This window comes from Molossus molossus, unplaced genomic scaffold (assembly GCF_014108415.1).
Source record: "Molossus molossus isolate mMolMol1 unplaced genomic scaffold, mMolMol1.p scaffold_m16_p_11, whole genome shotgun sequence".
Taxonomy (NCBI): domain Eukaryota; kingdom Metazoa; phylum Chordata; class Mammalia; order Chiroptera; family Molossidae; genus Molossus; species Molossus molossus.
In genome coordinates, this window is record NW_023425346.1 from 49,911,995 (window position 1) to 49,927,891 (window position 15,897).

General features: G+C 40.4%; 1 protein-coding gene across 1 annotated transcript in view; it reads right to left on the reverse strand.

The window, feature by feature from the left end:
- Positions 1-15,897, reverse strand: part of LRP2 (LDL receptor related protein 2) — a 202,744-nt gene that overhangs the window by 38,303 nt on the left and 148,544 nt on the right. The window contains exons 48-55 of the mRNA XM_036254951.1: positions 14,880-15,081; positions 11,143-11,438; positions 9,029-9,545; positions 7,691-7,843; positions 7,042-7,212; positions 3,727-3,950; positions 2,175-2,352; positions 710-906 (exon numbers count right to left, since the gene is read on the reverse strand). Coding sequence (XP_036110844.1) covers positions 710-906; positions 2,175-2,352; positions 3,727-3,950; positions 7,042-7,212; positions 7,691-7,843; positions 9,029-9,545; positions 11,143-11,438; positions 14,880-15,081 — 1,938 coding nt within the window. The remainder of the gene's footprint in view (positions 1-709; positions 907-2,174; positions 2,353-3,726; positions 3,951-7,041; positions 7,213-7,690; positions 7,844-9,028; positions 9,546-11,142; positions 11,439-14,879; positions 15,082-15,897) is intronic.

Genomic DNA, 15,897 nt, shown 5'->3' on the forward strand with positions numbered 1-15,897 from the left:
AGGGCATGTGGTTACGAGCCTGGAAGGCGTCAGGAACAGAAGCTGCTAATTTACACTGATAGATCCTGGAGAATTCAATCATGGTTTCTTTTTAGAGGAACTATGTTTTAATGCACTTATTATCAACAGTACCACTACATGGGCTAGTACCTTTGACTAATACCATCTCCTATCTTCTTAAATATCTGTTTTTGTCTGCAGAATTCGAGGGTAAGGACTGAATTACTAACTTCACCTTCTCCAGTCTTTGTTGTTCTAATGGACATTGTTTTGTGTTAAAAAAAAATTGTTTTTAAGCTGGAGGGTTTTGTTGGTTTTCTTAGGGTTTTTTTTTTTTTTTTTTTTTGGCTTTTTAAAAATGGAAACATAAATAAACATTACAACTTAGGGTCCTTGATTAATAGGGGGTGGGAAACCTTCATTCTGCCCTCAGTGTTAGCCCTCAAGGAGGATTCTATGCATAGCACATGGCAAAGAATCACCAATATAGTCAACTTATTATCTACCTCAACCATTTGCCTTGTAGAGACCTTAGGAATTCTTAAAAAAAAAAAAAAAAACTTTGTAAAAATAGATATAAGATGGCATTTTCTCCTAGGACTTTGGACCAGTTTTTGGTTTATCACATTCAGAAAATCCCCACAGAATCATGATTGTACACAATTAACTATAGAAATGGGCAAAGAAAGCATAAAGCAATTCAACGCACCACAGAGAATCAGGTCTTCGTCCGAGCCGTCAGGGCAATCCCGGTGAGTGTCGCACAGGAAGTAGGGGCTGGTGCAGTTGCCATCCTTGCACTGGAACTGTCCCAGCCGGCAGTAGCGCGGTGGGCAAATGGGGGGTTCATCAGAACCATCCAAACAGTCTTTCTGTCCATCACATTTCCACCAGATGGGAATACACCTGCACGGAGAAAACACACCGCTTCTCTTAGCAAAGCACTGGGGGAGGGTGGGTAGAAGGGCGGGCAATGGTTATCTGGAGAAAAGGCGGCAAAACTGAATTCCAAGTAATGACACATGTGAGTTCTCTCGTGGTCTGAGACGAGGATCAGTTAAATCGCAGTGGTATCTTCTTGGAGAAAACATAACTAGATGAGATAGAGCAGGTGTGTTCAGACTCAGATTACATGCTGAAAAATGCCTTGAGTATGATGATTTAAATTCCTGCCACAACAAACAGGAAGTATGTGTTTGGAGCTGTGGTTTTGGTAGTAGCGCTTGTCTGGGATTGTCAGTCAGGGTGACGTCAAACACATTTGGGTATTGGTTGGAAAGCTGGAGGGCGCTAACATTGTTGAGAGTCTATGTCATGATAGGTGTGTGCTGGATCCTTAATCTAAGATATCTTATTTAACCATCAAAATAGTCTGCCATGCTATGCTATGATTTGCATTAACTAACCTGTCCTCACCCCACTCTCTGACTCAGTTCCCCAAGTCATCAATGGCCATGGTTAGGAAAATAATCTCTGGCCATGTTTCACAGCAAACACAAATGATCAAAAATGGATTTGAATGTGTAACCCTGGATCCTCCAGCATAGTTAGCTAAGAAGTTATGCCAGCCCTTCTGGCTGATTGGGCTCAGCATCAGCCCTTGGACTGAGGGTTGCAGGTTCAATTCCCAGTCAAGGGCATGTACCTGGGTTTGATCTCTGGCCCCAGTCGGGGTGATGCGGGAGGCAACTAATCAATGTGTCTCTCTCACATTGATGTCTCTCTCTCCCTCTCTAAAAATCAAAGGAAAAATGTCCTCAGGTAAGGGTTAACAAAAGAAGAAGAAGAAGAAGAAGAAGCAGCAGCAGCAGCAGCTAGGCTAGTAAACATGTGAAAAAGACAAAAGAAATTACTGAGGGCTATTTTTCAGTAAGCACATATACACTATATACTGACCCTGACACTTAGGACAATTTATTAGAAATTTAAAAAATAACAACATAGTTTGCTTCCTCTCTACAGATATAAAAACTTGCACTGTAAATAAGTTCCTTCTGTTCTTGGAAGAAATTATCTGAAATTGGAGACTATGAGTCTCAGTGCATTCTAAATGAACCACATTAATTAGTCAAAATCTTGATTCATTTGAAAACTCCCACCACCTGGAGCCTTAAAGTTCAATGTGTATCCAAAGGCTGGAAAGACAGCGGGGAGGGGGGCAGAGGCGGCCTTACTTTTCATTGTTAGCGCACAGGAATTGGGTGCTAGAGCACATGGGCAAGCAGTGGGTGCTGTCGACCAGCTGGACAGTCTTGAAGTCATCCGGACACTCGCAGGTGAATCCCTTTCCTCCTGCTTTGATGAGGCAGAAATGAGAACAGCCACCATTGTTGGTACCACAGGGATTACTCACTAGTGAAAGAAGAAAGAAAACATTCATTCATTCACTGAGAAAGGACATCATGCGCAAATGAGCTGATTACCCACCTCATCAAACTCATCACCTCTTAATAAGAAATATCTTTACTTTACTTTCATGTTTTTTCCAAAAGTTCATAGATATGGCAGATGAGAGAGCTGTATAAGCAACCCTGAGCTTTGAGAAAACTGATTTCTGTGCTATCAGAAGTGAGACATACTCGCAGGTGTTTTGGGCTAGAAAAGATGTATTTTTCAAAGTCCTTGGAGAATTGGTGGGGAACTTAGCTTACATTCATGTGTCCAGACCTAAGTTAAAGTTTCATTTCCAGAAGATGCTACATTCTCTCATTCTAAAGATATAGGCAATAGAAGTGTGGCCATGAATGCATTGGATGGATCAACTGAGCAGTGTCTTTACTAGTTTTCTGGTAATTAGTCTTTAATTAAAAAATTTAAACTTTTGCTAAAATAATGAAGAATATTAACTTCCAGGAAAAAATTCTGAGTATCTTTATTTTGCCAATTCTCATTTTTCTTATTTCCAAGTTTATCATATGTTTTAGCAAAACACCCCAACAAAGCAGACTCATAAAATCCACTGTACCCCAAACATACTCCAGACATTTGCTAAACTATCTCTGAATCAGAAAATTACTTTAATTGCATGAAGGGGAAGACAAGTTCACAAATAAATAAAAACAAATTCCCTAACTTATGATAAACTGAAATGTGTTGCTCTTAACGTTTTTACCTTCTAGGAGACAAGTACATAATACCATGTCATATGCAAATAGACTTTTAATAAATGATGTTTTATAAATATAATTTTCTTTTAAACATTTATTTTAGATCAATCATTTCAATAGATTGATATTGATATTAAGGAATGATTATAATAACTACATCTACATAATTATTACACATAGGTATGTATAATACCTATGTATTAGAATTTATTGTGTTTATATAGGAAATGTCCTTATTTTTCAAAAGTGCATTCTTAAGTATTTAAGGCTGAAATGTCATGATATTTTTAATTCACTTTAAAATACTTCAGTACTCCAACCAGAAGAGATTAAGTAAATACGGCAATATAACAATGGTCAATTCTTACCAAAAACAAAACCCAGATTGATTTTTAGGAATAGAGCAGTTAAGAAAAAAGAGTTCTATGCAGCCTTCCCAGGAGGGGAATAAACTCTAGAGATATTTCCATACCCTCAACTTGCAGCATATGTTTTGCAGAAAACAGTGACAAGTAACACCATTCCCTTTAAAAATCATGAGGTTGATGATTAAAGAGAAAATAATGGCGTGTACTAGAACCTAAAGCAACTGTGTCAAACTGCTGGACCATCTACTCACCGATTGGCTGCCTGTATGGGTGATACACATGGATGTCATACGGTTTATGTGTTGTGTTCACCAGCATCATCCTATCTGATCCATCATATTTGTTTCCCTTTTCAACTGTCCGTGTATTCCAATCTGTCCAGTAAATCGTGTCTTCAAAAATGGTAATAGCAAAAGGGTGAGACAGTGTCCCATCGTACACTGTGTGTCGGTGGTGGCCCTCCAAATCAGAATACCTGGAGCAGGGAAAATAGTAAATCAGTGAGGATAACTCCTCTCTTCTAAAGCCTTTAAGAATAGAAGAACTGATTAATAAAAATTCTACCTTCTAAAGGTAACTGAAATTCAGATCCTCCCTAAAACCCCTTGTCTTTGAAAAACAAAAAGACAAACTTAAAGGATATTTTGGCTGAACAAAAGATGTAAAAGGTGAAAAAGCAATGCCTTAGAAACAGGAATAGCCAGAGGAGTTTAAACAATCATGGACTCCTAACCACAGCTGCTTTCCTGCAGACTCAGCTGGTTCAGCTCTCATAGGTTTACAACCTCTTACATTGATGTTCTCCATTAAGCATTGATATCCTGGGATGAACACCGTTCTTGTTTCCTGAGTCATCAGAATAAATCAGAGGACAGCAGTACAAAGCTGGATTCTGCCTTCTCGTGAACACTTCAGGGGAGAAGCTGTTCTAGGAGACAGCTGGATTCTCAGTCTAACCTGAGCGGCATACACTAGCTGAATTAAATTACAGGTCTACAGGACTGACTATGAATGCACCGGCAGCACATTTATTATTAATTAATTTATTATTAATTAATTTATTATTAATTACTGTTAATGAATACTTTTACAGATTAATAATCCTCCAAAAAAGGTTCTCTGATTTCAAGATGTCACAGAGCATCCACAGACAAATAGCTAGGTCCTCCTAGTTACATCTCTTTCATTTCTGTGAGTCTGCCAGAATATCGATATTTTAAGTAGTTTTACATTTTAGAGCAGACCTTAAAATTCAAACAAGAGGTAAAATGAGCTAGCAACTTAGAAACTTGCTAATATTAGCCAAGTAATGTTAGAAGTATTTTCCAAAACATCCTCAGGGGTGGTAACTTGTAGAAAAATTGAAAACCTTCTTGGCCTCTGTTAGTAAGACTGCAGATAATTGACCAGAACTTAGTCACTATCTGTTTCCTTTTTAAAAATCATTGACCAGAAAGTGGTCTTGAGACCTTCCCTTTCTGTTCTTGCATGCTCTCTATATGAAGATCTCAGACGCCTTCATGAGTATTTTTTGTCAAGTGTAGAACCACAGGCACAGCGAGAAGGCTGTGATGGCACATCTCAACACGCAATGGAAATGGACTGGATGGTCTACAAAAATGCATTTACTTCCACAGTCCATGAAATGTACTTCTGAACACAGGCATTGCTAGCCCTCGAAGAGCTGATCAAGTCAACATGGCTACATGAATATTAAAGGTTCGTTCATTCCCGGATCACAGTGCCTGATGCTATGATTTGACTTTTAGGCAGTAACCTATTGCCTAAATTTTAGAATCCAGCTACGCAAATTTTATCAAAAAGTGAACAGAATATTAAGTAGCTAGAAAATCTCCTTTTTGTCTCTAATGCTCCTTAAAATATTATCAATGTGTATACTATTAATTTCAGATAAACCTACCAAGTTTTCAAGACCATGAATAACCTACAAGCCATAAGGACAGACAATACAAATCCAACAAGAAAGTTGCTGGAACTTCTTTGAACACGTTGATGCTTCTACTAATTCAAAATGGGATTTTATGGAAAGGTAAACTCTATGATGTTTCTTCAAAAAGAGAATACACACATTGTGTGAAAGGGCAAGGGTGTCATCATCTGTATATTACATTGAAATAATACAAATAAATACAAACTAGGAGTAATATTCTACTTATTAAGACCAAAGTTGAATTCCACTTAAGAGTGAGTCAGTATCTGCTATGGTGAGTTCTGCAATAAGAATGCTAAAGATTGCCTCAGTATAAAGACAAGAGAATATTCCCAAAGCATCACATGTTAAATCCCTTATAACCTACAATTTTCCAAATATCCTTTCCTACTGATCCTAAACATATTTAAAAACTAAGATTATTAAGGTAATTCCAAGAGACTGAGCTCAAAACAGGTGTTAGGGAATAGCAGAGGCTGGTGGCATAACCTGTCAAAACAATCTAGGCCAGGGGTGGCAAAGAGTCTTTGTCGCATGTGCCAGCTGGGGAAAATTGTGGGGAAACATCCCAATTCAACAAAAGAGAGTTCTGGGATTAATTAGCTATGTCTGCCATGAGCATAAGATAGAGCACTAGAATGTGTACCAGGTATTCCTTCCTTCTCAGTGGCACGTTTCCAAGAGAACAAGGAATTAGAGAACTTCAAAAATTTCTACACTGACTTTGGCAGCAAAGTAAATTTAACAGAATGACAGAATTTTTAAAGGCCTTTAAAACAACTCTATTGAGTTAATGACAATTCCATGCTTTTTTAATGTAACAGACTGTGTATCTGGGTACCTGTTCATAAATACTTAACCAGAAGACATTATTACAGTCCAACTAGAACATAATTAACAATGACCCCAAATAAACATGTACTGATTGGTTAATAAAGTAGGTTATCTTTTTTTACAATGAGTATTTGAGTACTTTTCACTGAACAGTATAATATTTAACACACTTTTTAAACATTAAATTTATTGGGGTGACATTGGTTAATAGAATTTTATTGGTTAATAGAATTTGACAAACTTTTGAAAAAACATCCTTTTACTAGAATTATTTGAATGCATTATCATATTGAATAAATGTTAACAGACTCTACTGCTACATAGAACACATCATTGTACTTATCAATAAATGCACAAAAGTACTCTAGGAAAAATCTTTTTAATACTTTTGCTCTTTTTCTTTTTTCTTATACTAAAATTTATTAATCATGTATTTGAGAGGGAAGGGACAAGGAAACTTAGATAAGTTGAGTACTAAGCTGACTACCATAGGGGAGAGATTAACAGTTCCATTTTTTTTTTTTTTTTACATGTGAAAAAGGAAAGTAATAAGAAGTGAAATCACCAGGACAAAAACCTGATCTGCATGACTTCAAGTTCAGTCTCTTTCTGTTGGATCACACCACAGTGCTCAGTGCATTGCCTATGGGCAGTTTTAGAGAGAAATATCCTCAGAGTGACTTCCAAGTCACAGGCCAATTAGAAGCTGCAGGGCAACACAAGGCATGATGTTTGGAATAAACAGCTACCCACTTTGCTTTATTCTTTTCTGTATACATACTCAATGTAACCCAGGTGAGCATCTGCCCAGTAGAGTAGATCATTGGTGTAATCAATGGTGATGCCATTGGGCCACTCTAACTTGGTAGAGATAATCACAGATTTATTGGTTCCATCCATGCCTACTCTCCCAATGTACGCTTTATGAGTCCAGTCTGCCCAGTAGACATACCTGTTGGAGCAAAACAAAGGGTCAGTTCCTGAAGACAAAACAATTCAGTAGCCAAAAGACATGGCTCTTCTCCAATCAGATAAATGAAGTTTTTATTCTAAAGAGCCTCTCAGAAAGGAAAGAAAACTAATAGAAAAGCATCTAAAAGGGAATGATATACAGAGAATGCTCAAGAATGAACATGATTAACTTGGGATTTCAGTGGACTTGGCAGGGAAAAATACAGTAAAGGTGAGTGTGCTATTTTTACCATATATTTTTTTATATGCAGCCAAAATATGTGACTTGAAAAGTGAAGTAATGAATCATGGCAAACACAACAGAACAGCTCATGAATATCATTTGAATAAGCCATGCTACTAAACCATTTACCAGGTAGAAAAAGCAGAAGACAAATCCCAGCAAGATATTGGCCTTGAGATAACAGAGGCAGAATAAGGGCATGAAAGAAGAGCCCAAGAGGACAGGGAGACAATACCCATATTGAGGGTGAAGGGCAATTCCTCTGGGATTATCAACGCAGAAGGTGTTGTTGGCATCCAAACAGTGCTCAACCAGCTTGCGGCGGTATCGGCCGTCAAGGTCAGAGACAGAGAGGCAATTCAGGTGGGCATCCACCCAATAAAGCTTTCTGAAACGGAGAGCCAGGAGTTACCGATGCAGACACTTTGTTTGTGAAACAGTGCAGTTAACCACCCAGCTTCCTATCAATCTACCTTGGAATCACACATACAACTGTTAGAAGGCACTTTTCCCCAGGCAAACAAAGGCAAGGGGGAAAAGCTGACCTTCCTGCAATGGGGCAGTGGAGGATGCAAGAAAGTGTGCTACAATTCCCCCTTTCAAACGATGTCATGTAAGGAATTCGGGGGCCACCTCCCACAAGGATTCTGGTTTTACTTTCTGCATATTTTGTTCTGTTCTTGCAAATCATTAGTTGCTACACTTTTTGACACCTAGTAGGACTATAAAATACTCATATTCACATAGTGGGCATTTCATTCGTTCTTCAGCAGGGACTTATTGAGCCACCTCCAGCAGGCCCGTTCCTATTCAGGTAAAACTAGGGAACAAACTCCCCATCCCCTATTTTAGGGTCTTTATCCTTAAGATGGTCCGACAGAGAAGCAGAAGAGTCCTCTGTAGGTCTGGGCTGACTGTAGCAATAATATCAGCAGTCTACGGGCCTGCTCATGACTGTTAACTACAAAGCCAACTGCTGTATGCTGCCACGTGTCTGACAGATTCAATACTCAACAGAGGTGTTAAGAAGTGTGGTTGATTGATCCAGTTGAATTAAAATATCACTAGCTTCCTTAAAGACCCTCCATTTCTAGAAGGACCACCTCAAAAAAAAAGTTTCAGGTTAGCCTTTTGTTAGTTCATAACCAGCCCAGGCTGGGAATGACTGGTGTTGTCAGCCAGCCTGTGGCTCAGGAAAGCAGGGATAGCACCCGATCTGAAGCAGTTTCAAATGACTAAAACTACCAGTGAATGCATGGACTGTCCCTTAACGTCACTGCGGTTAACTCAATGGCCAGAAATAACAGAGCTCTTTTCTTCTTTTTTGATGCCCCTCCCCACAAAATGATAGCATAAGTTCTGAAAATCACTAGATTTCCGGTTCTGTGGTATCCCATTTGAGTATTAGGTACCAAAAAGGGGGTGGGGGGAGGAACCACACAGAAGCATTTATTAAATTTATCCACATATTAACCAAAATGAAGAAGATCAATTCTCTGATAAAATGAAAACATGTGATAGAATTTTATTTTTAATTTTTTAACTACTGAAAAGCTCCTTAGTATTTTCTTACCTGGCAACCCAGTCTACAGCCAGGCTTTCTGCAGCTGGTAGTTTGTGCTTCATGATTGTCTCCCTGTTTGTCTTATTTAGAAACATCCTCTCAATGATTTTTTTCTCTATATCAATCCAGTATAATCTCTTTTCTACTCGGTCAAAATCCAATGCCACTGCATTGCCCAGTCCTTGCAAAATGAGGGAGTAAAAGGAGCCATCTACGGTTAGGTTTCTCAAATAGTAACGGTTGCTAAATATGAGATAGGGCTCAATGTTACTGTTCTGTCGGCAGCTCTTCCCATCTGGTTCTCGGATGTAGCCTGGGGCACACTTACAGATGTAAGAGCCCATTACATTCTCACACTTCTGGCTACAGACAAAGGGTGTCTCCTTGCATTCATCAATATCACTACAAGTCCGCTTGTCAGACATAAGCTTGTAACCAGGACGACAAGAACAATGGAAACTGGTTAAGGTGTCCATGCAGTTTTGGTCACAGCCACTGAGTGAAGGGTCATTGCACTCGTTAATGCCTGCAGGTAAAAGAAAGTTATCAGAGAACCTAAAATGTCAGCAATGGATCCACCATAATGGTCTCAAGTCCACATTTTCACTATAAAGCACCAATTCTTTTTTTCCCCCTTTATTGATTTTAGAGAGAGAGGGAAAAAGAGATAGAAACATCAACAAGAGAGAACCTTGATTGTCCACCTCCTGCATGTCCCCCACTGGGGATTTGACCCACAGCCTGGGCATGTGCCCTGACTGGGAATCAAATCAGCAACCTCTTAGTGCATGGGTCACACCAGCTGAGCACACCGGCTGGACTAAAGCACCAATACTTAATGAAGTCATGCTAAAAGTAGACAGACAATAAGAGATTTCTCAAAACCATAGATTATTCAAAAGTCACTATATTTTCTTTTTTTTTTGGTACATGCCCCTAGCAGGAACCAAACCCGGGACTCTCTGGTCCACAGGCTGACACTCCAACCACTGAGCCAAACTGGCCGGGGCAAAAGTCACTGTACTTTCAACTTCCTCCCCAATTTAATCACTTTACCAGTGGTTCTAACAACTAATACAACTAACAAGCTTAAGTTTGACTTTGAATCCTACACCAGCCAAACTTCTTGTAACCAGTAATTTTTAAAGTAAAGCGGCAGGGGAGAGGAAAAAAACAGGAGGAAAGAATCTGGTCAGTGGTGTGCTGGTAAACCAGTTCTCCAGGGAAACAAACACCCTGATATGTAGGCCCTCATTTCTGTGGTGCAACTACTCACACCAGGGTCAATTTCAGGCTACTGGTGTGACAGCACTGAGCACGCATCTGGGAAATGATGCACACCTTTGGCTCTCAGGTGATGGGATGAGCTGCCCAGCACTCCACTGGCTGTACCCTTTGGCTGGACCTGTGACACAATGGCCACACTCATGTAAAAACTACACAGGAAGGAGAGCATGTTTTAAATCTACATGTTATAAATTCTAGAGTGGTTACTTGTGGGAGTTTAAAACTCTCCCCATCAGCCTGGCCGGTGTGGCTCAGTGGTTGAGCATCAACCCATGCACCAAGAGGTCACCAGTTCAATTTCCAGCCAGGGCACATGCTCAGGTTGTGGGCCCAATCCCCAATGAGGGGCATGCAGGAGGCAGCCAAGGGAGGTTTCTATCTCCCTCTCCCTCTCCTTTCCCCTCCCTCTAAAAAAAAAAAAAATCAATTAAAAAAATTTTTTTTAAAAACTCTTGTCGTCAATCACCTGAGGATGAAGATGAAGAACAGGCAAAGAAATTCCAGCAGAGGGGAAGTTCAGGCAACAAGTCATTCCAAGGGTCCCAAGAGAATCAGTGTCATTCACCTTGTTTAACAATGTTGTTATGTACTGATGGTCTGACTTTGCTCATCTTCTGTTCTCTGTAATGAACTGCCTAACTGACGAATACATCCAGAAACGTCCGTGCACTACCTTATTACCAAATAATCCTTGCCTTTGATAGACGAGAAACAGTAATTTTCTGGTAATTCTATACTTAGAGGACAGATTGGAAAGTTCTGATAAGCCGTAAAGAGTTGAGAATCTATATTAAGTCTCTCCATTTTCCTTTTCCCAAATCTTCTGTTATACTCACCACATCCTTTCTCATCACTGTTGTCCAAACAGTCGTCTAGGTGGTTGCAGACTTTCACCATTTCAATGCAGTTTCCATTATCGCATTTGAACTGATGAGGGGGGCACGTGGTTTCTGGGACATGGCACAAGTGGTCCAGCTCATCAGAATCATCTCCACAGTCATTTTCCCCATCACAGGTATAGCCCTTATAAATGCAGAACCCATTCTGGCAGGTAAACTGATTTGCATTGCAGGTGGGGTATGAGCAGTCCCTCTCATCACTGTAGTCACCACAGTCATTGTGCCGGTCACACCTGTGTGATGAGACCCGGCAAGAGCATTCAGTGGAGTCAAGACAGTCTCCTCAATAAATGGTGGTGGGAAAATTGGCCAGTACAACCCTTAGAGAGGTTAACAAGTCTCAACTATCTCCTCTACCTGAATGCCAGGTCGACCATTATTTCAATAACAAGATTACCAATGTCATTAGCCTCCCCACCAATCTCCAGCAATAGAGGAATATAATATTTAGCATTCTGCACAACTTTCCCAGTTGCTGGTTGCTACCACTGGAAATGTGGGTCTAGAGCTATTTAAAGCAATTGTATTCATTTTCCCCCAACTGATAAATTAATGAAATACAACTTAAAATTTTAGTGTTCAAAAGATCCATTCATCAGATAATGAGATAGCTTATGGGCACAAGAAGTATCCTGGGTGGTCATGTGCTAGAAGTGCCCATACTCAAGTAGATACTCATAGCACAAGTGCTACATATTATACATGATGATATTATTAGATGTGTCCTCTAAGAACACATCTTCCCATTGAAGTAATGTTTACATTTGCAGCCCTGTTACTTCCATTTTTTATTGTAATATTCCTGCCACCTACCATGAGATGTGAGTGGTAATGACGATGGGAAGGAAGAAAAAGTAGGAGGTAAGCATGGACTATTATAAAAGGAAAAAGGCATTTTATAGTTCTAGAAGCTATTTTCGAACCTAACGTTCCTAGGCATCATGAGGACAATGTGGTTTCCTGCAATTCTGTGAGCCAGACTACTCTTTCTGCTCTACATTATTCTAAGATCCCATGAAAGTCATAATTACCGAAGGGGGTCCTGCTAACAGTAACAAAACTCATCTTAAGTATAAAGGCATCGTGAATAAGGATGGGCAAAATGAGTGTTTGATAGTTCATTAAGGAATTTACTATGGAGGGCATAGGAGTTGGAGGCAGAGCATTAAAAGACATTAAGATATCAAAGCTTAAAGTGGTCAATTTTGCAACTCATCTATGGTCAGGTCTTCTAATCAGTACCCATCCACAAACCTAGGGCACTGCCAATGTGATTTATACCAACATGTATGCATGCAGCTGTAAAGAAGCTGCGATCAGTGTAAGCTAGCTCAGCCCCATTTGGTCTCCTGGGAGCTATTTAACTCACTTCCAAATGATTTAAGACACCCATGCTTTCTTTCCTCTTGTTTAGATGAAACCCAAGAGGGAAAAATAAGTCACTCAGGCAAGCAAATCACCAGGTTTTTAGACACAACTGCATGTCACTGTTCCAGCAAGCTGTTCAGAATAGGTCTTATCCAGGTTCTTCAGTAGCATCAGTAATGAGCCAAGAGAGAAAAAAATCAATAAGAAATATGATCCCTTGACCACTGTACCAAATGGGGAGGTACACATTCTGCCAAGAAGGCAAGAGGGTACACATTCTCAGGGTGCTTAGTGGAGGCTACGGCACTCCAGGCAAACAGAATTTGACCTATTTTAGACCCTATACCTCACGTTTCCAGACAAAGAACACTTTTTGTCTTCTGCCATAGCTCTTGTTAAAAGCAATTCAGAAAGCTTGGGCGGGTGGGGGGAGAGGAGACTGAAGGAAGGAAAAAAAGATGAATGAAATCAGTAAGAGTCTGGTAGGGCAGGTAAGTCAGCTACTAGATCATAGTAATAATGAAGGCAGAGGTCAGAAAGCCCAGAAAGGGAGTGAAATAACCTAGATCAAAATTAAGACCTGATATAATTCTAATCCTTAGGGCCTATGCCTAGGTTTTCTGACTTTATCCAAGACTGATGGTATAAAATATTTATTGGATTCAGAAGAAATTTTAGCACAACATAACTCTTGAGCAAGTAGGGGGAAAATATAGATAAGATTTATTCACTTCCTTGTACAAAGACTAAAAATCTACAGATCACATCCCTATCAGTTCAAAGTAGACAAAGCAGATTTCAATGCAAGTTCACTTAAAAAAAGAGAGAGAGAGAGAGAGACCGTCTGTCTCCTGAATGCCTTTGGGTTGTCAATACTCAAACTGCCACCTCTCAGCAGTGCCCGCGTGGGTTTCAATGTGGGGTAAGTCATCCCACAGGAGTACTTCATCTAGACCACATTTATCTACCTCTTTAATCACTACCATTTTCCAGTCATAATGTCAAGTTCCTGCTCTTTCCAAGTCCTTCACACAAAATCACCTTCTCTGGCTCTCTCGGACCACCACTGTGTGTCTGCGCCTGCTGCTTCCCAGCAGTCCCTCAGGGCCCGGTGAGGGGCTGCCTGTCCCTAAGCAGATGGCCCCAGAGGCTCTGCTGCTCTGACCCTGTGCCCGCTCCGTGCACCGTTCCCATCTCCATCCAGCAGGCTGTCAGCTGACAGCTCTTGTTTTCTCAACACGCGTGCACGTCCTTGGCACACGCAGTACCGCCTCTCGGCTCCAGCTCCGTGTGTCTGAACGCCTACACAGACTTCCACCTCAGGAAGCCTACTGCATCCAGCTCACCTTTCACCTGGAGCACAGCCCCTCTGGACGCCCTTACTTTTCTTCATGTTCTTACTCTTCTCCTCGTCAGTCCAGCAGGATGGGAACCTACACCCCATTTTTCTTCTCCATGTCCCTCTATACCTAAACAGTTGCTAAGAGGAGATAGCGAGAGAGACTGGGGCACTAAAAAATTAGTGACTTTTAGAATGGCCCAATTTGAAGAAAATAAGGAGAAATCAAACACCAGAATATTATCGGAGAAGTCCCCAAAACTGTCGGGCTGTGAGCTGAATCTGTTTGACGGACACAGTGTTAGAAGTTTAAAATGTGTTTTCCAGCATTGAAAAATCTGAGTATTTCATATGAAAATCCAGATTTCCAACGTCTCTCAAACAGAAGGTCTGGCCCCCCTGCCGCTCCTGCAGGATGCTGACCGCCGAGCACGTGCTCTCAGCTCGCCCCATCCATCTCCCCCACTTCTCTCGCGACTCAGCCCAAGTGCCAAGCTCCATTCATCACCCTACTTGCCGCTGTTATTTTCTCATGGCAGAGAGAAGAAAGTGGAGCCTTTCTTATCCCCATGCCTCTATTCCAAATGGAAAACCGAGAGGGTCACCTGCTTCTAGGAAACATGTTCTTGTATCAAGCCCACTTTGTTCATCTCCCCAGCCCTCTGTACCTGGCCATTTTGTCTTTCTTGAGCCCTGCACCCCTTCCTTCACAAAAACATTTAAAGTGACATCTAATAGCAACATTGGTTTAAAGGCAGATATGAACATTAATATTATATTAGAATACTTTCTTTGACTTAAAATTTCTCTTTTTCCCTTCTGATTTTAAAAGAAATCTAAACATGTTCATAGACCACTAAAAGTGCCACAGGCCATAGGCACTGATGCCACCATGCCCAATAGATAAGTCAGCTCTACCCCCATGGATATTTGAGGTTTACTGGGAAATTTTTAATCCCTAATTCACCTGTAGGAGTCCGGGACACACTGTCCATCACTACAGGTGAAGTCGTTTCCTGAGCAGGACCCCCTGGTGCAGTTCTGCCGTTCATCGTAGCCGTCAGTACAGTCCGCATCACCGTCACAGACCCAGGACAGGGGAATGCACCTCCTGGATGGGGGCACATTGTTCACGCAGAGAAACTCAGAACTGGAGCATTTGTGTCTCTCTGAAACAAACGCACACGAATCAGAAACCACGGGAAAGTTCATTCTAGCAGTCAAATTCTTTCTGGGCCGTTATTTCTCTTGCCTTATGTTGCTTAACAGTCTAAGGGATGAAAGGAAATGAGGAGAAAACATTGCTATGGTAATAATAGATCATAATAAAAATACCTCCAAAAGTTCTTTTCAGTTGCTTTGGATCTTGGATTTTTTTTTTCTCAGAAGAAATAAACATTATTAAAACCTCATTTGGCTTTCCAGAAAATTAAGAGCATATTTTCCCCTTAAGGCTTCAGAAAAATACTCCCATTTTGTTAATTGGATGCCAAAACAAAAAGCCTTACATTTGGTAACAATTTTTAGTTTACAAAGTGTAACCACACAAACACAATGTGAGATAGGTATTTTTGTGTGACTTCTACTGATGAGAAAATTAAAACTCAAAATGGTTAACTAGATGGCTCAAAGTTGTAAACCTTTCTAAAGAGCTAAAGCTTCAAACCGAAGTCTTTTTTTTCTCTCCAAATTTAGTGCTTCTTAAACTATATTATATAATACCACTCTAAGTAGAATTAGGGTAGACAGGAGAAACATGTATCAACAAGAGTTATCAGAAACCATGACACTGTTAGGAAAAAGAGATGACGTATAATTACATAATTGTAATGCCCCAGTATACAATAATAGGTACTTTATTTCATCTCATTGTGGGTGAATAGGAGACAAAAAGAAGGGGGTCTTGGTGAAGGGAGGTAGGAGAAAAGTACACGTTGTAGTCCATGCTTATGCAGCTGCCAACCACCCATTTCAGTGGCTGGCAT